Source organism: Aphelocoma coerulescens, chromosome 9, assembly GCF_041296385.1.
Source record: "Aphelocoma coerulescens isolate FSJ_1873_10779 chromosome 9, UR_Acoe_1.0, whole genome shotgun sequence".
In the NCBI taxonomy this organism is placed as follows: Eukaryota; Metazoa; Chordata; class Aves; order Passeriformes; family Corvidae; genus Aphelocoma; species Aphelocoma coerulescens.
This window is the reverse complement of record NC_091023.1, coordinates 7,925,744-7,951,030: the sequence shown is the minus strand read 5'-3', so window position 1 is coordinate 7,951,030 and position 25,287 is coordinate 7,925,744. Positions and strand designations below refer to the sequence as shown.

Here is a 25,287-nt window from a genome sequence, read left to right as displayed (position 1 = left end):
TAGCCCTCCATGCTTTTCAGAAGACTGCACATGGCCTAGAAACAGGGTAAGTACAACTGCATTATACCCACTGACATTACAGTAGTTCTCCTAGTGCTCTCCAGTTCAAACTCTGCTCACTGAAGAGGAGGGACGAGAAATTTGGGTCAAAACATCCTCTGAGGAAGACGCAGAACCCAAATCTCAAACAATGGACAGCAAATGATTAATGTATGATGAGCCCATTTGCAATTCATAGATAACATTGTCCTAAAAGCTCCACTAAAAGTAAGAGGGATAAAGCTAATGAAGTGTGAATTGATTGTGAATTCTCAGAAAACTGGTCTAACATCAGCGTGGACAGCAAAAGATTAACAAAAGGCCCCTACTAAAAAAAAAAAAAAAACAGAGTGACAAGGCTGTATTTACTTTCTTAGCTTAAGACATCCAGGTTTTGGTTTGATGCCATCATCTCTGCAACATGAGAAAAAGAGAAGTACAAGGGAAGGCAGCCTTGTAGCAAGGGGAGGAGCAGCTGAGAAATCGCTTATGGAAAGAGCAAACCTTCAGGGATGAGAATCGCTGCCAGTGCCCAGCCAGCCCCAACAGGAACACTCAGCAAGGAGGGCAGAACCAGACACAGGCGATCTCTGCCTTCGCTGGCTCACCCACAGGTGAGCAAAGCCCAGAACCCATCTCCCAGAGAGCCCCAGTAGTCAGGGCTGGGGGACTGGGCCCTACACTGGCATCTGCTATCCTGAAAACCCCACACAAGAGCTACAATGCAAACCCCACACAGAGGGGCCATGCTCTTGTGAGAATTGAGGCTTTACATTGTGCAGATTTCACCTGGTGAACTAACCCTGACTCACCAAACACTGAATAAGAATGGAAGAGCCGCACATTAGGAACAATATTCTCTCTTTGTTACTTCTACAAACAAAATAGGGTGAATTTCCAAGCTTAAGAACAATGTTTCAGTTGTTAAAACACAGTTTAGCCCAGTACACAAGTAACGTATGGAAAAATCCTAGGAACAATTTTATTAGCTTTAAAAGACTGTCGTGCCATTCCAAAACATGCCTGCAGTGACCTGTAAGGCAGACTGACTCAGCTTTTGAGAGCTGTGAAAAAGGAAGGGCAGAGAACTGGTTTCATGACAAAATAGAATTTGCTAAGACAAAAATAAACAAATCACATGACCTACTGCTACAGAATCAACTGTACAGCAGTCTTCAAACGTGCTGTAACAGTTCATATCAATTCTGCTTAAATACAGTCCAACTAATCACCATGGGTGAAGTCAGAATGTATATTTAAAGAGGAATTATGAAGTTCTGTAGCCTGACAAGTAACTTTTATTGGTCAAATCCCATCTCAAGCAACTAACCCTGACCTATATTTGAAGCAACTATTTTGAAATGATTGCTTTATTTTTTGTAGAAGAAAGTAAGACTGTCTCATAGTATAATTTTCAAGCATTCATCACATCTCCTCTGCCTTCAAGGGTTCATTTGGTGGACCGATGCATTATACCACCACTTTTGAATATCACAAAAAAGCTATTTAAATCTCCAGTTACAACATAAAAAGGATCCTTAACAAAAATCTCTATATTTACAGTAAACTCTCTTCACTCACTATTAAAATGCACAAAGCCTTGGACTTATTATTTGTGGGCCGTTTTTCTCTTTAATCTTAAATTCAGATTAAATTAGCACCTGCAAAAGTAAAACCCAGAGAGACTTCTCATGAGTGGAAAATTTGCCATGCTTATGAGCTTGAGGGCAAAATTCACGAGGGGAGATATCTGCTCTCCTTTTAATTTCGTATGCTGGTAACACACGACAAAAGCAAGTTCTCTACATCAAGGATTCTAAAGCTGTGGCTTTTTAAATATAGTTGCTTGTCTACACCAGCAAAATGCAATATCCACCCAAGCAGCCACTGCCCCATGGCTCTGGTTCCCAGCAGGGGCTGAAGGAAGCCATCGTGAGGATCTCAGGCTAAGCCCCAACACCTCAGTGTTGGATATGATGCCCACAGTGTCCTTGTAAAGTAAGAGCTGCATGCAAAACTCAAACCAAGAAAATAAAACTCTACTGAGGGTTTTTTTTGTGGAAAATCTCAATTTCTGTTTCCTGTGACTCATCTTTAAAACCAAAAGCTCCAGTGCAAAATCAAATGACAGAAAGTAGAGAAAAATTATTACTGGAACAGCAAAATGTCATTTCCAGACATGCTGATACACCAACACCCAAGCCTGAACCATCAAGGCAGGGAAAGTATTTTCAAAAAACGCTAAAAAGCATAAAACAGCTCTCCACACTTTAGACGGGAACCAGCACCCTGCCTGAGCAGTGGCTGACATCCTAAAAAGCACTGGCAGATACCAAAATTCTTTTTATCAAAAGGCAAGCCTAAGCCACTGATCAAAGTATCAAAGTATGCAGGAAAACAAACTCTAAACCAGAGGAGAAGCTCCCTGGGAAAGAGCTGCCCAAGAGCCAGGGCCTTCAGAAGGACAGTCTGGAACTGATACTGGGTTCAGGGTTATAAAAAGCATCCCTGTAAAAAGGGATGCTTTCCCACTATAGTTTTAGTCCTCTTCTCTTGACTGTTACTTTCCTTAGACTTTCAGTAAATAGAAAAAAAAAAAAAAAGGCAACAAAATAAAACAAAAGTATTTATTTCATGGAAAACTTTAAAAAATCACTGTCGAGCAAACTCTACAGAGTTTACACATGGCATTCTAACAGCCAGCTTTTAAACTGCCTTTCAGTTTGGTTTATTCAAGGTAACTCATGGATAAATAGTTGAAACATCTTGAGGACACCTACCGTGAGGCTCCCTCAGCCATTCACTGATGTTTCCATGTCGTGGAAGGCCTGTGTTTGCCCAGTAATTGGGTTCTCAGGTACCAATCTTTGGGAGAAAAAGAGAGCAGCTCCTCAGGCATACTTGAAACCTCCTGTTCCTCAGCTGACCTAACGGCTAACCAATGCAATTAACATTGACAGGGTCCTAAATTCTGTCTTTTCCCATTAGAGTGAGGCTGCAGGACCACAGCTGGATTCTGATACATCCTTTGAATGCAGCTGCCATCCTGTGTCCCTGAAACGTAGGGACACTGCATTTACCTGCCCTTTGCACTGCTCCGGGCATGTTACACAGCACGAAGAAGGAAGACAGACCTCAGCCACTGCAATCTCTTCTTCTGGCAAAAAAAGAATAAAGTATACCTACATATATTCTCTGTGTTTGTACCCAAGGAAACTGCCCATTTTTAGTCAACAGCATTATGGATAATATTTACAGAGACAAAAATATAGCCCACAGCCCAGCACAGGCCATTTTTTCATTCTGCAGTTTTTCTGACAAAGAAAAACACTGAAAACTTCAGATAAAAACAACATAATTACATTTTAGTACAGCCTTAACTGACAAGTCTATCAAAACCAGCTCTCCTTTTGTCTCTAATGCTGAAGTTTTAAACTGTTTTACAACCATGACCATTTACATAAACAAAGAGGAGAAAAATAAAAACACATGTGGAATGATAAACACTATAAGAAAAATACTTCACCCTTTTATGTAGATCTGGCCCCAAACATAAAACAAGAAGGGAAACAATGACAATTACTAATAAAACTTTAATCTGCCAGTCATATTTGGTTCGGAAGTCAACCGGTTTCCCTATCCAATGGGTTTCCCAAACACAAACTCTCCATTGATTTAATTATCCATCACAGACATCAGAGTATGCTTTTAGCCAGCAGTGGAACACATTTTTAGTGTTAACTTTTAACACTGTCATTTTCCTACACTATTTAAAAATTCAAACACTTACAAAATCCAGTGGGATTTGCCATTCAAGAGAGGTTCCCTCTACTGCTGAGTACTCCAGGTTTCACTCTGTGCAATGCATTAAGAGCCAAACTGAAAGTGAGGGCACATCTGGTCCCCAGTTTTTGCTTCATAGTCCAGGCCACACAACTATATTAAAAATGCCTAGAACTCCTCGGGTTTGTATGTTCTCAGCAAGTATAAACTCCCTTTTAAAAGTGTCCTATGTGCCTACTAGAAATGGTAACCAAACCCGGCAAAACTATGAATAGGTATTAGAATATTCTAGTAAATTTTCAAATGTGTCTCAAATGCATTTCTCCCATCATCTACCAGGTATGTGCAGAAAAAAAAACTTGTGGCATTATTTATCTAAATAAATACATGGCACTTGAAAACAGTAGGACTTCCTGAAGAAAATTCCCTTACCCCACTGCTCCAAGTGAAATTCCCAGGAAAGCAGCCAGGCCCTCAAAGATCGTACAGAGACCCTGTCCTTTTGCTCCTGTACAAGGACATAAAGAGCAGAACCAGTCAGGTGCCCCACTGCCCGAAAGGTACAGGACAGAGGACCCTGGCAGGAAGGAGGGTGTCTTACAGGATCCACAGCATCACATCAACTTGCAGAATGACTATTACAGTTTAAAAAGAGTCTCCAGCTGCACAGCAAAGTGCAGTCTGCTTACATGTCTCCTTCTTCCCGGGATAAGGAGACGAAGAAGATGCAGCTGGCATTTGATCAGCCAGCAAGCCAGCACACAACATGTGACAGACATGAACTGACTGCTCCAAGAGCTGCCTGCTGTACTCCTGGGACAGAGTTCTGAGGGCAGCTTCTAACCTGCATCCTTGCCAACTGCTCCATGTCCATCCACTGAAACTGTTGGTGGGAGAGAATACTTAGAGCACAGAGCTGTTGTTTGCTGTCAAGAGAGACACTGGGGGAAATTTTCTCCATGATTTACCCTGTAAGTTGAACTGTTAGTATCCACGTAAAGCACCTGCCTTGTAGTGAAAACAACACAGGAAAGCAGACTACATAACTCATAAACCACAACAGAAAAGGACCAAGAATAAACAAACATCAAAACAGGGAACAGAGTTTTCTATCAATCCTGGGTCCATCCCCAGCGTACCAACACTGAAGATTGTGAGGTCCTACACTGGTTGTTCTCCCCAGCATTTCACTCCCTGTGTCTAAACTCAAGGTGTGACAACTATTAGCTCTGAAACAATTGCCTCAGAAGTTTGTCTTACAAGCAAGGACAGACTTAATAGGACTGCTGACATGATACCCATCACCTCCACTTCATCAGGGCTGCAGGAATCACTGCTCATAAAGCAGTTCCAGACCCTTCCCAGCACAGTCTATTAAAGTAAACCAGCATCGTTTTCTTTTTGACTGGATGGCAAACTGCTGCAAGCAATTCCTGAACCCTCACAGCTCAAGCATGAGCCAGACTGTGAACTTGTCAGCCATCCCAGTGTGGGCTGTTTGTAATATTGAGTCAGAACTTGCGGTAAATCAGCTGAGCTTGGCCTTTACTACTCCCTTCGCTTCAGAGTTAAGCTACAACTCACAAGTCTGGCTTCAAATGCTACAGTTCCACATGTGGACAAGAGGGATAAAATATCAAAACATTTACAGGAGTTATGCCCTGCCCTAATGCACAAGTTTAAAAAAGGAAGATATGTATCACTTGTATAATTTTACATTTAGTGTTACTGTTTTTCTTTTATAAACAAATTTATCACATAAAGGAAGAGACATTTTCAACACTCCATGCTTAGAAAGGCAGTAGCATGTTTTAAAATTACCAGCCCTCCTCCACAAAGCTGTGCACTGCTTGCTAACAGAGATTCACAATCTCACAACAGTATAAAACATCCATTTCTACTCCAAATGCTTCAAGGAGGTACCTTCCTTCAAGCAAAATAAAACAGTGGCTTCAACATTTTCCTGAGTCTAAATGTATAAACACTCATTTTCCTTCCATGAACATAAATCATATTATCATAGAACCATCTAGGTTGGAAAAGGCCTTTAAGATCAACTCCAACCATTAACCATGTTCACCACTAAACTATGACCCCAAGTGCCACATCTACATCTTTGAAATCCCTCCAGGGATGGTGGCTCCACCACTGCCCTGAGCAGCATGTTCCAATGCCAGACCACCCTTTTGGTGAAGACATTTTTCCTATTATCCAATCTAAACCTCCCCTGGCACAACTTGAGACTATTTCCTCTTGTCCAATCACTTGTTACCTGGGAGAAGAGACCAATCCCCACCTTGTACAAACTTCTCTCTTTAATTGTAGAGAGTGATAACATCTCCCTGAGCCCTCTTCTCTGCAGGATAAACTCCTCCAGATACCTCAACTGCTCCTTATGAGATTTGGGCTCCAGACCCTGCACCAGCTCCACTGGGGAACTGCTCCAGATCTCAGTATCTGTCTTGTCACAAAGGGCCTGTAGCAGGATGCTCTGCCTAAGTGTGGGTAAAACAGCTCAAATTTTACTCCATTTGCAAAAGTTTTCAGTGATGGAAGAATAGAGAAGCAGGGGGTCATGCTGATTTTGGTGCTGAAGAATGCTGAGACCAGCCTGACTCAACAACCCCAAAGTTAAACATTCTGAGGATGTGAAAAAACTGTTTCCTGACAGAAACAGACACTGCTGAGGATGTGACAAAGCTCCTGATGAAGACAGCACTGGTAACTCACCTCAAGCTGCTGAGCTGCAGGCTGCCCAGCTGGCACAGCTCACCCAGAAGCACAAGGTGATCAAAGACAGTTTTCGTTTTGCTGTGGAGATGGTCTTTACTCCAAGTTTGGACTAACTGCTCTACATCCTGAAGCTGGAAGAAGTTAAAGTATCAGGCTACCTGAATGTCTTGGTTCCCACTGGACTGTATTGCAGTTCTCATTATGTAAAAGTTTCTGTATCAGTGTTGGTATTGGCACTGGCTTCATGGTGGCTGCCTGCTGCAGTTTACATGCTTTTTAAAGCATCCCTCAAACATCCTTATCTCTAGCAGAAATGTTATGGTCTAATTAAGTAGAAAATAATTTTATCTTTAGATGAAATGTGATTCACTCTCCTAAATGCCTACCTCCTCATCTCTAAATAAAACTCATTTTAGTTAACAATTCAGTTTCATGTTTCAGCTGCAGCTCCTCTAGGACCTTCGCCCTATGCACAATTCATAACCAACCCTACAAAATCAAGGGCAGAGCCGTAACGAGCCTAAGGGGCAAAACAAGCTGCAGTCTGACCCTCTGGCTTGTGCCCACAGGAGGCTCAAAAAGCAATTCAGAGCCACAGGTCCCTTTACTACATGCAGATGAGTTTAAGCACACAAAAATAATAGCAGAAACCCACGAAGTTTCTCTCATCTTCTTTCTCCCCCTTTTTTGAAGTTGTCTGTCGTATGCAAAAGACACATTCTAAATGTAACGTAATGTTTTGGGGATTTTTTTACTCTATGCAAAAAAAGCATAGCCCAGAAGGACTGTGCTCTTTAAAACACGATGAAAGATGACAACAACAACGAAGAATATTATCCTATGCTATGGACACGCACTTTTACTCGCCCTCTAAAAGCAACTCATTACATTGCTGGGCATTAGTGCAGACCACATTATCACAAAACATGGCTTTACCCAGGAAATGTTCTCTCTCATGAAGCAGGGGGTAATCAGCCACAGGGCACAGTGCCCCTCCACTGCCCTGCCTTCAGCACCACCTCCTGCTCACTCACCAGGACAGCAAGGCCCTCTGCAGTGACCCACGATAAATTCATCTGAAGCACAACTCAATTTATCTGCTCTTAAACAAACCAACCACTTGTGATGAACCAATTCAACTGTGTGAAGTTTCCTGATGTGAGGGTACAAATCAGGAGAGGTTCCAGCACTCAAACCTCTCACAGCAGTTTCCTCAATCCCATCTGGTCTGATGCAATGTAAAATAGGAATTGCAGCAGTTTTCACTCCAATGTGGTTTGCCTGCTTTCATGGAGGGATTCAATTGCATTAAATTACTTAACTGCACTACAAAATGCAGAATTTTTTAAAATAAAATAGTCTGAATTGAACTCTCTAGATCGTATAGATTCCTATATGGCACACAAAACTGTTTCTTATTTTTTTGGAAAACAAACAAACAAAAATCCTTACAAACAAACAAAAAAGCCCCAAAAAAACCCCAAGCATTTCAATACAGGAAGAATGCTTAAACAACATGAAATCATGCGCATTTTTAAACACACCTATAGACCACTATATGTGGAAAACAAAACATGAGGACACTTACAGAATTGTAGACTGAGGCTCAAAAAGGCTAATAAGGCTGCCAAGGCCAGCAAGAACAGAAAACGGTTTCGGAAAAGCATTATTATTCACTCTGCTTGCTCTTCATGGTTTCATCTTCAGATATCTGTGGTTCCTGCAAACAACAAAACATTGGCAAATATACATTTCAGATGTGGAAGCATCAGCTATAGCAAAGAAAATTTAAATATCCCTTTGACAAAAGCCAAGCTGTTCCTCAAAGGCAAGCACATAAGGTAATTCAAATTGGCAACAGCAGAATGGATAAGTTGCCTTCACCTTAATTTCACCCTAATAATAGGATTGACTGTATTTCCAGAACAAAACTTTCAGGTAGATAAAAAGATTCCCATTTCCCATAAAATTAACCTTCCTCCTGCTAAAACAGGGTTAATACTTACATCCACAATTCTTATTTAAGATAATAAACAGTAAGAAAAGGTGTCAATACCACTACACAGTAAACAAAAAAGTAATAAAACCTCAGAACTCGTTATTTGCTGCAGAAATAAAAAAAAAAAAACCCACCCCTCTCCTGAAAACATCCAAACACACTTTTCCTTGCAAAATGACATTCCAAAGAGTACGGAATTTGCTGAAGTGCCCTGTTTTCACAGATGTACGTTTTCCTGTGGAAAACTGCTCTATATAAGGGCTGAGGGGGGGTTGCTCTCCCCCCTACATGCCTTTTTTTCTTTTTTAAACAACCAGCTGCTCTTATGTGCAAGAGATGCCTCTCCCTAGTACTGACAGCATGTTGCAGGAAATTGGTTAGTCTTGAAAGAAATCTTCTGAGATTCCCAGATCCTTTGAACTGAGCTCTGTTTATGACAGAACATTCAAACATGTTGACAGAAAGTAACTTTTTCCCCCATCACTGTCTCTTTTTGTCCCAGCACTTATTTCCACACAGAAAGAGGCCTCTCTTTATTTTTCCTGCTTTTGAGAACGACAGGTCTTAACATACACATGTAATTAATACATATTTGCTTACCAAAACTCTTCTGGACTCCAAAACCTGACCATCTCAGCAAGATATTAATCTCTGAGTGCTGATATAATCACAACCTCAAAATTCTCATTTTTTCTACTCCCTCATTCCCCCTCACACCCCCACCCCCTCCCCAATTAATTGTCGTACTAGTATTTGAAAAGGTCTCAGGAATCACTGAACTTATTTTATCTGCTGGGGTTGGTCTTGAAAAGAGTTGTGGGATGTATGAGATGCCCCAAGTGGGCTTTAGCAACACGAAGCCATGGCACCCACGAGCACAAGTGGTGATCACAGAAATAAAGGCAGTGGGGCTTGCTGTAATTGGAATCCATTAAACCCATACGTTTTGGAAGAACTTAGGTCTTTCCATGTCATTTTATTTGGACAGCTACCTTTGCAGCTTTTGGAAACTGGAAAAATGGAAAGATCTGGAAATTCTGAGAACGAAGAAACCAGAGTCATTACACTATTTTTCCCAAATGCCAACAGCACCATAAATGGCATGTGCAAGCAGTAATAAAAATAAAGTAAAAAGAGAGGGAGAAAGTTGGAAGGAACAATTTTAACAGTTCTCAATTTCAAAAAATCATAGCTCATCCTGGAACATCCTAGTGAAAGGCAGCCAGAAGCAAAACTGAACTACACCACTGCAACTCAACAAAGCTGTGAAGGATAGAAGGTAAAAGGATTAGTGTATGCCAAACAACAGGAGAGAATAAAGCAGTTCAACCAAACAGATGGGAGAACAGAAGGGGAACCACAGGAAAAAGCAAAAAATAGACTTAGCAGGGAGGAGAAGGTAAAATCTATTAAAAAGCTCTCGGAACAAGAGGTCTTGTGCACAGCCTATACTCATTAATACTGTTGTTGCATTAAATAAAGCTGCCACAAAAAAGGAAAAATTACAAGACTGGAAAATAGGAGATCTCACACATCTCATATTAGCAAAATGTTTTAGTGACTAAGCTTAATGAGCTTTAAGCCTTAATTGCAAGATCAGAAGTTCTAAAACACTGAGTGTGAAATGCATCATTCAAGACATTACAAACAAGGTGGAAAGATTTTTCTTTTAAATATACTTTGGCTTGCTAACAAATTAAAAGTTGCTGTGTTGCGACTTGTGAGGAATAGGAACAGCTCCTGCTGAGAAGCTGTAAATTAAAAGCCTGTCAACACAATTTGCCAATAGCTCCTCCTGGTAAGAAGCTGCTGGGAATCGGGTGAAGGTACCTAAGACTGAGTCCTGAGCCTCTGCCCCTCCAGGCTGGCACACAAGGTGCTCCCAGGGCACAGCAGCGCTTGGCCAGCACATGTTAAGTGAAGGCAGTACAGTAAGTACTGTAAGGACTCTGAGCATTTTTAAACTAAAAAAAATAAAATGAAGCCTGGAGGGGGGAGAAATAAAAGCAAACCAACCTCGTCATCCCACAAAACTATTCTTACATGCACATGAAACAAATCAACAAACCACAGATCAAAACACATTTGGGGTGTTCAGGCCAGATTACCACAGAGTAAGAGCACTGCAGAGCATCTGCTACTAACCTGGTATTTAGGCACTGCTGATCTTTATCTGTTTACCCAGGCCAGAGTGCAGGTCCTGCCCCCTGGACAGGGGCACATCTCCACACTGAGAACTCCCAAAGGGCAATTCCATCAACAACTGACAGCACCACCTCGCTGGGCTGCAGGAATGGGCCTGGTTTGTCTCCGGGGTTTGGAGCCAAGGAAGTACTTACTGCTTTTAAAGGGGAGTAAGCACCCCACTGAGGTGGAACAGCAACATCAGGAGCAGCAGCTTCCGACATGTGCCCAAAGTGCAGTGGTTGATGCTCATACCTGAGACAGGGAGGTTTAGATTGGATATTCGGAAAAATTTCCTCACAGAAAGGGCTGTCAAGCATTGGAACAGGCTGCCCAGGGCACTGGTGAAGGCAGCATCCCTGGAGGGATTTAACAGACCTGTGGATGTGGTGCTCAAGGACAGAGTTTGTGGTGGGTTTGGCAGTGCTGGGGGAATGGTTGGACTCAACCTTTTCCAACCTAAACAATTCTGTTTCTATGAATGCAGTACTTGATAAAGATGACCTATAGAACTCCAAAACTCAGTCACACTAATTTTAAAAGTGACACACTTCAGTTTAGAAATTCATAAGGATAGTCATTAACAAAGCATCCTACGTCGAAATGCAGGTAAGTAAAAGGCTACTTCTGAGTCACCTTTTGCAGCATACCTACCTACAGAATTTAGCATACCTACCTACATACCTACCCACAGAATGTAACTTTTCCTTTTAAACATGATCCAAAATCTCAACTCATCAAAACAAGACAGAATGACTCACAGCATTTAGAGCACCCTCGGTTCTTACCTAATCTCACACAAGTGCTGGTGTGTTATTGCACGCTCCCACAAAGGTAAAACCAGCCTTATGGTTGAAGGCCAGGCCAGGGAGTCAGGAAAAATTAGTAACTACCTAGAAGTGCTGGGAGAGAGGCAGCCAGCCCAGAGCCCAGGCGAGGCACGAAGCTGGAGCAGAGCAGCTGGCAGCACTAACCTACTTTCTGTTCAGCACTGCAGGGGCACTGCCAGCCAGGGCATCACACAGAACCTCTCCCTGGCAGCACCAGCTCCTCAGCAAACCAGAGAGAAGGCATTTCTTGCAGGGCTGACCGGCTAAACTATTTCTTTTGTTTGTTTAAGTCAGCCCCTGAAAATAACTTTACATCAATGCTTTCCAAGCACTTGTGAGATTAGATGTGACACTAAACCAGCACTGCCAAACTCCTGTGCCAATTGACTGATGCTGTTATATCCTCCAAATCACCAGCATCCATCTATAATACAAACCTACTCTCCAGCATGAAGCGTAAGCACAGAATTATACTGACTCACCATGACAGCTTAAATGAATCTACTTGATTAAAACAGCATGTCTCCATAAATAATCAATAGTACTCCTCAAAGTCTGCCTCAATAAAATTACTGTATTTATGTGATATGCTGCATCAAAATGACATTGTCTACTGAAACACAAGTGAGCAAAAGCGGTCACAATGAAAAAAACAGCAGACAAATGGTGACTTTGCCCCAAATGGAAGGTAGTGTTCAGTCCATACATAACTATGTGCCAAAGACAGAAAAAAGTGAATTTTGGAGCAAGCTTATAGAGTGTAGGAGGGAGAACAAAAAGCCCACAGATAACATAAGGTTGATTTGGAGTAACATTCATAGATAGTTTTAGAAAAGGTCACAGAAGAACACAGGGACCCACCCATTAGTCTGATACCTCTACACTGCATAAGAGATTTAAACTATCACTTCTTTTTGATATATCTTTTGCTATTTATCTCCATCTGTAGGCTTATTTTCTGACAAAGCCTGTTTTGAAGGCATCTGAAATGAAGGTGACAGCTCCTGATACAATTATAATGAAAAGTTTTGCCTTGACTTTCACTTTAACTCGTGATGCCCTACCAATCATTCCCCAGCCATTGGGCAGCAGCCCACCAGGGACATTTTTCATCCACTCAAGTCCAGCCCCCAGACAACTTCAGACAGTGAGTTCATAGGCTTGAATTGGCAACTAGAGAAAACAGCTGTGTCAGCAAATGGCACAAGTCAAACTTTTTCTTTGGCACTTCAAGGGATTTGCTTTTTTTCCTGCATGAACACAAAATAGTGGCTGGGATTTTCTGGTCATGACCAAATCAACTGGTGCTATGAAGAGCCGTGACAAGCACCAGAACAGAGTGGAAATGGGAATACGCAGCAGAACCAATTCTCTGGTCAGCATGACCTGCTTAGTTACTGATGCCTGTAATTGTCACGGTGAGGAAACCCTCACAAAACCCCTGCAGCCACTGCAACAGCAGCAATTTAAATTGGACATACGATCCCTGCAACACTGAGGGTGCATTTTGCATGGCATCACAAAATAAGACAGCATCTGTGATGCTGTTCAGCAAAATTCTCAATTTTCCCACTGGAAAAAAACAAGAAGCATATTTATATATTTTTAATAGCATTTAAGAAAAATAGGTCACAACACTTGGTGTAAATAAATGCTTTTCTATAAAGAGTAAAACTGGCTCATCATTGGAAATATTAAATAAAACCTGCTCAGTAGTGTTACTCATGTCAGCCCACCCACCCAGTGGGTCAGTAACCATGGGACATGCAAAACAACTGAAAATACAAATAGGTCAGCAGCCTCATGAAACAAAAACAAACAAAAAACCACACACACAAAAAACCCCCTGTAGTGGTTTCGTCCAAAATACTCATTACTATTTACCCTCTGTGAGATAAGAATTAGGAGAAAAGCAAAGCAGGCACCAAACTTGAAAGAATATAAAGAAGTTTATTAACAGACCTAAAAGAGGGAAAAAGAAAAAATAAAATCATACCACACCTTCAGAACACTTCTCCTCCCCCCACCTTTCTCCCTTCTCCCACTGACAATGTAAAAAGACAACCCTTGAGATGTTCAGTCTGTTGACCACTTCCATAATAACCTTGTTCAGCTCATTTAGGAAGAGGAGTCTCTCTTGCCCATGCTATGAAAACATTATCACAACGAGACAGCCGCCCGGGTTGGTTCTCTGCTCGAGAGAGAGTCTCTCTGTGCAGAGTCCCTTCAACTTGCAGCTTTTCCCACAACTGCATTTGAGGGTCCAATCTTGAGTTACTGGGGTACAATTTTAAGGTTGAGCTGTTCAGAAACAAAAGTTCTCTTCACCCATCTCTGGGAGCATTTACTCTCTAAGAACAGAGGCCCTCCTCCTTCCCTGGGAGCAAAGGGTCCTCCTCATCTTCATCTCTAGGACTATCTCTGGGAGCATCTCTAGGAACTGAGGTCTTCTCCTTTCCATTTGGAGCAAAAGTCCTCATCGCTTCCATCTCTCCCTGTTCAAACTTCTCATCAAATTACAGTTGCTTCAGCATCTGCCTATCTCAGCACAGGTGCTTTTGCTCACAAGTACAAGCTGAACGCTCCACCCCCCATGCCTTCATGAAATTACAACGGGTACTCTGATACATCATAGCTTTACAACAGAATTTCAGCTTTAAGCATCTCCTTCTTCTCCCTCAGGTTTTCAGCTCTTCACAGCACTAAAAGGGTTAATCTCACCCAGGCCTTGCAGCTGGAATGTGGCTTATTGCTGTTGGTTACATGATCTTTTGCCGGACAGCAGTGCAGCTTTCAGCTGGATCTTGGCCACACTGGAGAGGGGGAGCTGAGCCGCTCCGGCTATAGCAGGGCTGTGGGGGGGGTTCTGCAGGTGGAACAGGGCCCATTGGCTCCAGGATGGCCGTGGCCCAGCCTGGCCTGGCCTGAATAGGGCCTGGGCCGGGCCCACTGGCCCCCGCACGGGGCCCACAGACACCTGTCCCAGCACCAGAAATGAGAGAGAGAGCTCTGCCTGGGGTGTGTCTATTCTTAAGTGTGTTAAAGAATTGTCCACATTCAAACTGGCCAGCTGATAGGTTCTATCAGGTCCCAGAGGAAGCTGTAAGCACTCCTTTGCAAGAACATCACTTCCGAGACTGTGCTTGCTAACCCATGACAACCTCCAACACCTAAGTGAAGATAAAGAAAGCCATGATAAAAAAGGCAGCGTGCACCATTCCACAAGTAAGGCATGGAAAGAGCAGGAAGCAGTGCCTGTCCAATAGAGCATGGCTACATGTTAATATGTAAAAACTAATAGTTCCTTATAAGATAATTTTATTTTTTAATTACTTTAACATTTTACCAACAAGTATCTGATAAAAAAAAAAAAACCACTAAGATGCTGAAGTTTAATATATTTTAGCACATTAAAATATCCACATCTACATTTTTCTTGCCTTCTGTTTGCAAGTTTCTTCCTTACCTAGCCAGTTCTAAAATCCTCACACTGGCACAGCTGGTCCTACAAAGGGCAAAAGCTCCTGGCAATGGCCCAGAAGTACTGCCCAGTCTTTCAAGCAACCAGCATAAGCTCCCTCTTCATGCAAGCCAAGGGATCAAAAAGATCTTACTTGAAAAATTCTGCCCCTCTGTACAGAACTCACTTTTCCCTGTGCAGCAGATTTACCCCTGAACTTAATAAGCCTGGACAGTGACGAGTGCTGAGCACACAGAAGTGATGAAGGGACCCTCAGCCAGGCTGAACACTGACACACCTCAAAGATAATCCCCTGCTCTCAAAATACGAGGTTCCCTTGACTCCAAAATCTGAGCTTTTAAGCCTCAAGGTGCACAAGAAGAGGAACTGGTGAACATTTAAACACCCCTTTGTACTAAGCAGCTTTCAAGTTTGAGCAGGACTCTCATAAATTTTATGCTGGAAATGCTGGAAAAGCTGTCTTCAGCTTACATCTTTTGGAGAGGCTGTTTCCTTTTTCAATTCTGTCCTACTCAGTCACCATTAGGAGCTGCCTTCTTTCATGTACCAGATGCTAAGAGATGAGAGCAGAACAAGAGTTTGCACAGTTTAGGTTTGCATTTGATTTTGCCAGTCTAAGTCCTTTGGAACGTATTTGGTTTATTGAACTTAGAACCTACCAGTCTATGAATGCCCTCCTGAAACTGGGCAATAAACACAGTCATGCAGAGACACCTATGTTTGAGTTTTGTGCATTAATGTTATAGTTAATGCAGAGTAACATTAGAACACTACAAGTATTCTTTATGAGTTTCACAGCATTGGGATTATTTTGCAGTTGGAAATCTCTCCAGTTTCTGGAATTTCCTTAGACTTGCATCAATTTTCTGACAAAATGATGCCCATGTTATCTTGAACAGACATAAATGAGAAAAAAAACAAGTGCAGGAACTGTTAAAAAGCATGAAAATATCATTAAGTGTTGGATTTTAATGGGTTATTGTCAACCTTGCACAGTAAAACATTTAGGTATGTGAGCTTACCTCCCCTGTACTCCGACCACTAATCATGATGCAAGAAAGCACTTCCAAAACCAAATGCTTCTGAAAACTCAAACAAAAACTTTTGGAAGAAATACCATACTTGTGACTTGTAAATACCCTTTTTGATTCAGTAATGTTTCAAAATCACACTTACAAACACATGAATACCAAAACAGGGTTTTCCTAAGATCAAGCACAATAATTTCTGACATGCAGTCACTAAAAGGGATCAGTACTGTAGTTATTTCTACATAATCAATGATTCCTAGAACTATTACTAAGAAAAATGTAAGTAAATACATTAACTAACTTAGAGATGAAGAAAATTATAGTTCCAAAATATAAGGTGCTGTAAATATCTTTTTCTTTTGGGATGAAGTCATTGCCCTAGATCACTTTTCCTTCTCCATGCTTTCTTCTTTTCCTAATATTATCAGTATATGTGAGAGAAGTTCTGAACAGTTGAATTCAAATATTATGTCTATGACCAGCATACCTTTCTGTTAAAAATAAGTAAATAAAACCACTTTAACATTAGTCTCCTTTTCTCCCAGAACACCTCCCCTTTAGAGACTCAGCCTGGAGACAGCTTGCCTTCATGCCCAGGCTCTGGCAGCACCCTGACAGCAGAGGCATTTTTGCTCCTACCAGCTTCACTGGTCTATTTATACAGAATAGCCAGTGTTCCCATCAGCCAGGACACAGGGATGACATGTCCCTGCCTGCAGGAACTTAACAAGAGTCTAAATTAGCTCTGACTTTAAACAAAGAGAAAAAAGCAGGGCTGCACATAGAAACAACTATGGAATGTTTATTCCAACCTTAATGTTCTACCTTCTCAGATTTAGACATCTGTTTAGATCAGAGGACAAAACAGTGGTCAGCAGCAAAATTCACGCTTCCCAGCTCATGCATTCTCTCCTTTTGATTTGTACTTTTAGTCACTGATGCTGTGTCTCACTTCACTCTGGGGGCTCAGAGCCCAGGCAGGCACCTCTGCCCCTGAGTTCTGCTCCACATCATGGAAAACACACAGGGAAAGCTCCACTTGGCACCCACAGAAAACCTCTGAACTCCAGTCCTTCAGCAGAGATGTCTGTTTGGCACAACCAACACTGCTCTAACGACTCAGAGTGCAGCACAGTCCCTGAAGATGGATGTGGGTTTGAATCTGAAGCTGCATTTCGGACAGAACATGATACAGCAAGGACTGCTTCCCTCAAACCACAGAGAAGCTTCACTGTGTTACAGTCTACCAATAAAATCCAGTCTGTAATAAAATCTGTCAAATTACAAAGCTTTCAACAGAGTTTAAATAACAATGAATCACAAGCCATTCCCCTTTTTAAAAAGTCAAGACTTCATGGCATACTCAAATCTGAAGTATTGAAGAAACCACTGCAGTTCCTTTCCTACCTTAAAACCTCTTCTCTTACTTTCATATTTCTTTTATGAATTGTTGAAAGTTCCATGCTTTGGCCTTTGGTTTTCCAACTATGATTTTATAGGTCTCATGTGGATTACTCATTTGAACAGCAAATGTATGAGATCGTGAAATAGTTCCCAGAGTAGGTGTCCTTAACTTCGGTTTCTTTTGGTCCACATAAACCCTTAGTTCAAGAGATTCTTCCATTCAGACAAACTTCTCAGTAAGTACTTTGATCTGGCTTTGATTACCCCTTTTTGGTTGGAAGTAAGATCAACGTCCTACACTACCATGTAGAAATCTTAAAAAACTTGAAGTCAATACCAACCCACCAGTCCAGCATATCACTTTGGAGACTCTAGGTGAACCAAATTTTAGTATCTAGAAAAATCTGTCACAAGCCCAACTCTCTGTTATCCATTTCAGGAATGTCCCCATAGTCCTACTCCTTCTCCTATGCAATAATAGGTCGTATAAGCCCCTGAAGGAGAGAAAGTAAAAACAAAACCAAAGGAAATTCTTTTACTTCCTTAAAGGAAACTGAGCAACTCTTTTTAAACAGTATTATGAAACCTGAAAGAAACCTTATGATTTTGATGGCTCCAGGCCAGACCTGAATATTAACTGGCAGCAAAACCATTCTAGAACATACAGATAATTAAATAATTCTTAAAAAACAGCACCAGAATGTAATTATTTTAAACTTACAACTTTAAAACCATATACCATATGCTCATAACTATGAGCATAGATCCTATTCATCCCAAGATCACAGCCAGTGGTTGATCAGATAACATCACAGCTCGAAAATGGCAGTGCAACAACCTGATGTTAGAGGAGTTTGTGCAAGAGGGATGGAAGGGATGACACTGATTTAATTTCCCATCACATTTCTACTCTATCCTATCCTTGTGCTCAAGCTGTATTTTGACCCTCATCCCAAAAGATTTTTCTTCTGCCTATAGCCCTGCATGAGATCTGTTCCATCCTATATGGAATATATATTATTATGTCAGGTCACCCAAAACTTCCATATTCAACCACTTCCACACAATCTCAAAGATTCAAAATCACAGGGTAGATACACACTTCTGTTCCAAATGGAAAAGTTGTGCTTCTCCACAGATTCTACTATTACCCACTGCAGCTCATGGAGAGGAAAAAAAAAGATTAAACACACTTTGTTCAGCAGTTTTGTCATCTTCCTGCAATCTAACCCCAGAATGGTGATTACACAGATGCATTAGCACACAGTCAGCATTTTCTGCTGCCCTTTCTTCCCCACAACACTCTGCACAACTGCCAACTTGCCTGGCTGCTGAAGAGCTGAATGGGGAATAACACAGGCAACATACTGGGAAAACTGCCATACTGCTGGCAAAAGGGCAGGCCTGGCTTTCCACTGGATCCTCATGGCAGCAGCACAAGCTAACCACTAGGAACACATCATCTTACAGTTACAGACAGCTGAATACACAGGGGCAGGCCAGGGAGTTATTGCTTCAAAAGGAAAAATAAAAATAGGTTTAGGTAAACAGTACTGGCATTAAACATCATGTCCCAGCATTTCCTCAGAAAGGCCCTCTGGCTACAGTTTTGTTGCTTTAGTTGCTTAGCTGGTTTTACATTTTATCAGCCCTCACAGAAGCTCCTCGTGAAGGTACCCAAAGGTCTTCAAAGACAGAAACACAAGCCTGTGTTCAGACTCAAGAGCAATCAACAAACCGACACCACAACCACCACGCAGGGAAGATGAGTAAAGCATGAGAAATACATGGCAAAGTGCAGGAAGCAGCACCAGCATTGCTTTGTCCTTTTAAACAATGATTAACCACAGAGGGCACCAGCTGTCTGCAAGGTCCCCAACCACCCACTGCCAGCACTAGGAAGGCACAGAACAGCATCTTCCCCCTACTCAAGTAACCATGACATTTCTCATTGCAGACACTGACACAAAGTTGTGGTGGTTTTTTTTTTTATTTTCACAAGGGAAACCATGAATCCTGTGACCATTTCTGTGGGAAACTGACTTCATTCTTGGTTCACGCCAAAGTTTTAGGTGGCTGTAGAAACTATTAATGGATCAGCTGAAAACAGCCACTGATTAGTATTTCCAGACAGAGTTCTGAATGTGTTTACCATGTGGCCCAAACAAATAAGCCTAATTATTTCAGCTTCCAAAAATCAGTTACTTTCAAGAAATATGCCAGCTGTCTAGTTTTTCAAAGGCCAGTTTACTCCTCTAATCAATATGAAATAGCCTGTCGATCACACTCTGAATCCTCTGCCTGTCATCAGAACCACTTAGTGCCTAATCACACAGTTACCATCTACCTTTGTAGCCCTCCTAGAAAATGTTTCCATTATCAGCTTGCACAATGCAAAAAAAATGCTCTTTCTTGCTGCTTAGGATGAACCATTACATTGATGATTCAGGCATTATCTGATTTTTTAAAAAGAATCGTAAATGCCATTCACCACAGTACACCTTCCCACTCTTTTATTTCTTCACTGAACAAGAGAATGCCTTACCCAGCTATAATCAGAGAACATCTAGTATTTACAAGATAAACAAGAACATGAATTTTGAATTCTAACCTAAACCCAATGGCACAAAATAAGCCACATGGGCAAAGCTCATATGCTCCTACATTGACATAAGTCAAGACTCACGTATCCCCCCCTACAAATTTTAGACAATAAAGTTTCCCAAATTTTTCTCCCTAAATAGTGTGCAAAGCCAAATGCTTGCTTCAGGGGGTTCTCTTTGGGATTCACCAAAGAGCAGCCTGGTTTTAACAGAATATGAAGCATGTCACAGTCTGTACAGCATTCCTTGTATCGTCCTGGAAAACTGCTACAGAAACCTTCAGTCGTCATCATCCTTTACATAGCTTTATGATCAACTGTTTCCAATTCTGTTTCTGTGTAATTTATGCCATACAGTGGCCTGCATTTCCATTCCCTGTTATGGAAAGCATTTTCAAAAGCTTTTCAAAGAAAATAAGGAAATAAGAACTTTGAAGCACAATATTTTATCAGTACTGCAATATTTTAATACAAATGCAGTAAAACTACCATGACACTCAAACCCATGCAAGCAGAAATCTTGCATGAAATCTACATTTAAAGTCTCCTCCCAAGCATTTGACATTTCTTCCCTTTTTGCTGCAAAATTTAAGTTTTCATTTTTGTACATAATTTACCACCCAAGCCAGAGTATTTTTAAATACATCCTTCTGAATGTGAATCAATGCATCGCTGGCTTGCCTCTCCCAGAAAAGTCAAGATTAAAGGCTATGTTCAAACACTTCCCGAATGTGATGCACTGCTGGGACAGTTTCGACCCAAACTACACTCTTTGCCCAACATTTGGACCACTAAGGTTCTTTTCAAGCAGCTCTTGAGGCTGCTGTCTACCAGTGTTTGTGTGTGTGCTGCTCCAGTGCCTGTCAGTGTGGTTGGGATGCCATGCCGCCTTTTCCTGCATCTTATCTGTTACCATCTACCAGTAACTCTCAAAACTTTCCTGTATTCCCTTTAACAAACTCCATCTTCTTTAGTCTTCTCATATTTCCTTCACCAAATGATTCTTTTAACAGTCAAAGCAAAAGCCGTGTATTTTCTGCACACTCCCAAGCTCCTTGAGAGAGCACCTTCATCCTTTTGGCAGCGGCAGGCTTGAAGACTCCACCCTCTTGAACAATTAAAGTACCACCACCTCCTTTGTAGCATCCATCATAAACCATAAATCTAAATCATAAAGCATATGTTAGTAGGTGGCTTAACATTTAATTCCTACGCTCGTGTGAGGTATGTTTGTGAGCACCACATATCTCACAGTGGTTTTCCACTTAATTAATTGCCAACATGTTTTTGTTAGTCAAAAGATAAAATCATGGGGAGATGAATTTGCAAGTAGAACTGACCATAAATCCAGATAAAAGCCACACTTAGGACCACATAAATCCACCATTCATCTTTTGGGCAATAACATGCAGACACACTTACAATACAAAGCCTCTGTAAGTAAAAGATTTTTTTTCTGTATCTGCAACTTCATCAGAAAAAGCATCCAAAAAAATTCAACTAAAGTCTAATTTCAAAGGTCTCCTATAAGATTGTGAACATAAACAAAGACCTACGTAAGAAACCTCACAGAACACTTGAGGTTTCATTCGTCTACGGAGGTTATGGTAAGTATGTAAGAATATACAGCCCCTTGTAAAACCACTGGAGGAAGCACACTTCACCGGCAACAGTGGTTTTGCACACCCTGAAGCACTGCTTTTTGTGTTTCTTCACTCCAAGATGCCCACCTCTAAAACTAGACAAAAAAAGCTCAGAAGACAAAAGAAAACTGTTACAGAAAATGAAGTTCCCATCATAAAAGTGAAACAATTTAAGTAAACGCCTGCAGCCTAACCCGAGGCACACCTCTACACCGGTACAGACACAGCCTCAGTTACACCAAAGCCAATTCACAGCTCTTGTTGTTGTCAGACCTTCCTATGACACCCTGCTATCCCCCAGTGCTTCCTCTGCCCTGGAACAGGGAGCTTGTTCACCATGGATTGAATCTCATAGAAAGTAGTATTTCAGCACTACTGAGTTTACATAAAATATTTAAGATACTACAATTAAAAGCCATTAGAGAGAGGAGCATATGTGTTTTAACCATGTGCACTACTTGTAGTTACCTTTTTGAGAAGATTAAAATTAAGCAGCTTTTGCTTTTCATCCCACTCACACCCTCCCACTACAAATTCTGTCTGAGCTAATCCTCCTTCTAGAGACGTCAAAACAGGGCATAAGTATTACAGCTACTTACTGCCAAAATGTGCTGGTTTAATATCCCATTACTATTGTAATACTGGCACAATAACTTATTATATGTGACAGCTTTTGCAGTTAGTCAAGGATAGAGCCACTTATTCAGTACAGGATTTTTCACCACATAAAAATATCTTCGTAAAATTTGTAGAAGAGAAAATTTAAGGTCTGTACTCAGATGCTCATCTCAGACTATCAAGCCAGACAAAATAAAAGGCTTATAAGGTTATTACACATGCTTTTCTCACCCTGTGATTTCCACAGTCAAAGACTTTATGTAAAGTGATCCGTCCAGAAATTCAGGTTACAGTGTTTACAAATGCATTGTTTAACCCCTTACTTCCCGGCATTGTAAAATACACTTTCACAGCTTTATTTGGTTTTTTTTTAAAGGCCACACTCTGTGTTAAGGCCAAGACAATGTTCACCTCAGAACACACTTCCAATGAGAAGTCCATGCTTGTCAAAACGTTCAGGGTTGTTTTTCGGTAACCTGCAGCACAGAAACAGACTAAGAAGTCTGTTCAAGGCTCTGAAAATATTTACGTTAAGTATGTGCGATGAAAAGGATGCTATGGGACACGCTAAAGACAAGAGGCATCAGGAAACAGGTGAATTCACGAAGTTACTCCGCTCCGGCCACAGCGTACCCGCCGACAATGGGTGACAAGTCCCGGCGCCCGGAGCGGCGCAGCAGCTCCGCTCCAGCCCCGCTGCCCCTGCCAGCCGAGGCGGGCACACGAGCCAGGCTGTGGGCGCGGGGACTCGCAGAGGGACGAGCGCCTGCCAGACCCTGCCCTGCACCGCTCCCACACACCGGGTCATACACACACCGAGTAACACGCAGCTCGCACACAGCGGGTCTCGCACACCCCGGCTCCAGCCCGCGGTCCCGTCCGGCCGCAGGGTGCAGGGCTGACCCGCCCCGAGGCCCCGCGGAGCGGCCGCCGGCCGAGCCCCCGCCCGCCGCTCCGGTCCGGCCGAGGCTCCGCGCCCACAGCGCTCCCGCCGCCCCTCTCGGAGCCGGGCGCGGGCCGCACCCCCGCTGTCCCCGCTCGTCGGCAGCGACCGCCCGCCGGCGCCGCCGAACCCTTACCGGGGGAACGGAGCACCGCGGGCACGGCCGGGGCGTACTGGGGCACCGGCCCCAGCGCTCCCCGGAGCCGCTCCCCGGAGCCGCGCCCCGGGCGCTGTCCCAGCTGCCCGGCGGGCACAGCCCGGCCCGTAGCCACCCCTTACCTGCCCCGCCGCGCTCGGCGCCTTCTCCCGGGACCGGAGCTGGAGCCGCCGGAGCCGCCACGCCACGGCCGCGGCTCCGCGCCCGCCGAGCGCCGAGCCCGCCCGAGCGCCGCCCCCCCGGCCACGGCGCCCGCCCGCGCCCCCTGCCGGCCGCCGCCGCCGCCACCGCCCGGTCAGCTCCGCACGGCACGGCCGGCACGGCACGGCCCGGCACGGTAACGAGACGGGAGGGTCCCACAGCCGGCGTGGGACAGCGCGCCCGCCGCCGCCCGCCCGCCAAGGAGCCGGGAAGTGTCAGCCCTCTGAAGCAGCCTTCTTTCACAGGCACAGCTGCGGAGAGCACCGAGAGGCTCCGGGACCAACAGCGGACGCCCAGCCCGAGTTCCCCACGCCCCAGCCCTGTTTTTCAACTTCCCGCTGCTTTCAGCTTGCAGCGTTGGAGTGGATGGCCGTCAGTTCCCCGGAGATGCGGCACGACCATCTCCCGCAGCTGGGTGAGGTGGTTACTGCCGCTGACTCCGCTGGCAAGTTCTCATACTTGACTCGCCGGGAGTACGGCTCGAAGCTGTCACGGCCCTTCGGAACAAATGCCACAAATTTCAATACAAAGATAAAACATGCACATTCTCTTGTGCAGCTGATAAAAGTGAATTCATTCCATAACTTGCGCTGTACTCAACAGGATTTGCTCCAAACAAAGCAGCTCCCAGCTAACCAACCTGTGCCCTCACAGGAGCCAGTTCCAAGCTCCACCAGCAGGAGTGCTTGTTCAATCCTACAAGCTGATCACCTTTCAAATACACCAGTTTTTCATGGACCCCTAAACCAGACTCAAATCAATTCTACAGATTTGGGGAATGCCCTAATTCCCTTTACACACCTACTCTGCTATGTGGATACAGATACTTTGTGAATGCTGGGTGATGAAAAGCAATGCACTAAGTATTTGGCACCAGTGTCTATAGCAAGTGTCTGTCAGGGTTTTTGTTGCAGTCGGGCAGCACCTCAAAGAATGTCTGTGGTTCTCATACTCCCGTGGTTCCACTTGCAGCCCTGGATAATTCTGCCAGCTTCCAACTGTGCTGTCGCACTGCTCTGCCAGACCAACAGACACACTTATCTCTGTGGCCTCTACCCTTGGGTCACGGTGACTGGTGGTCACAGCCCTGCAAACAGCAGCATGGAGCCAAATTGTCTTCCTTTGATGTTGCACATCCACAGAGTCAACATACCCCGGAAAAAGACTGGGCACAGTTTCCTGGCTAAACTCGTACTATTGAATGACTGGTATGATTCCACCTGGAAATGTGCTGAGGTTCTGCAACTTTCTGTTTGGGTTAAGAAGTAGAAATTAATCTAGTTTTAACCAACAGACTGCAGAGCAGTGTGGGAAGGGGTTGTCCAGCTGCAGATCAGAAGAATGGAGCCTTTACCCACTGCTGCTCTCCAAAAGCCTTCCCCAGAGCTGCTCAGCATCCTGCAAGCAACTGCTGCACATCAAACGCAGTCACAGCTGTTCTTCCCTGCTACCAGCATCACATCAGATTAGAGCTAATTGATCATAACGATTTTCTTATTTTGTATAAAACCAGTGCCTACCATCTGAAAAATAATGGCTTTGCAGAAAAGCAGAAGACAAACTATGGGCCCCTAGATGTGGAGAATGAGTTCTGACTGCAGTTCACCAGATCACTTTAGGGCATGTTAGGATTGCAAAA

At 43.2% G+C, this 25,287-nt stretch overlaps 1 protein-coding gene across 2 annotated transcripts in view; it reads right to left on the bottom strand.

Moving 5' to 3' along the window:
- The window catches only part of PXYLP1 (2-phosphoxylose phosphatase 1), a 49,223-nt gene extending 25,558 nt beyond the window's left edge, over positions 1 to 23,665 (bottom strand). The window contains exons 1-2 of one of the 2 annotated variants that reach the window (XM_069024603.1): positions 23,570 to 23,665; positions 8,144 to 8,275 (exon numbers count right to left, since the gene is read on the bottom strand). In XM_069024603.1, coding sequence (XP_068880704.1) covers positions 8,144 to 8,222 — 79 coding nt within the window. In that variant the 5' untranslated portion in view covers positions 8,223 to 8,275; positions 23,570 to 23,665. Of the gene's footprint in view, positions 1 to 2,819; positions 2,889 to 8,143; positions 8,276 to 23,569 lie in introns of those variants that run through there. The other variant, XM_069024604.1, reaches the window with a different exon arrangement.
- Between the last annotated feature and the right edge of the window lie 1,622 nt (positions 23,666 to 25,287).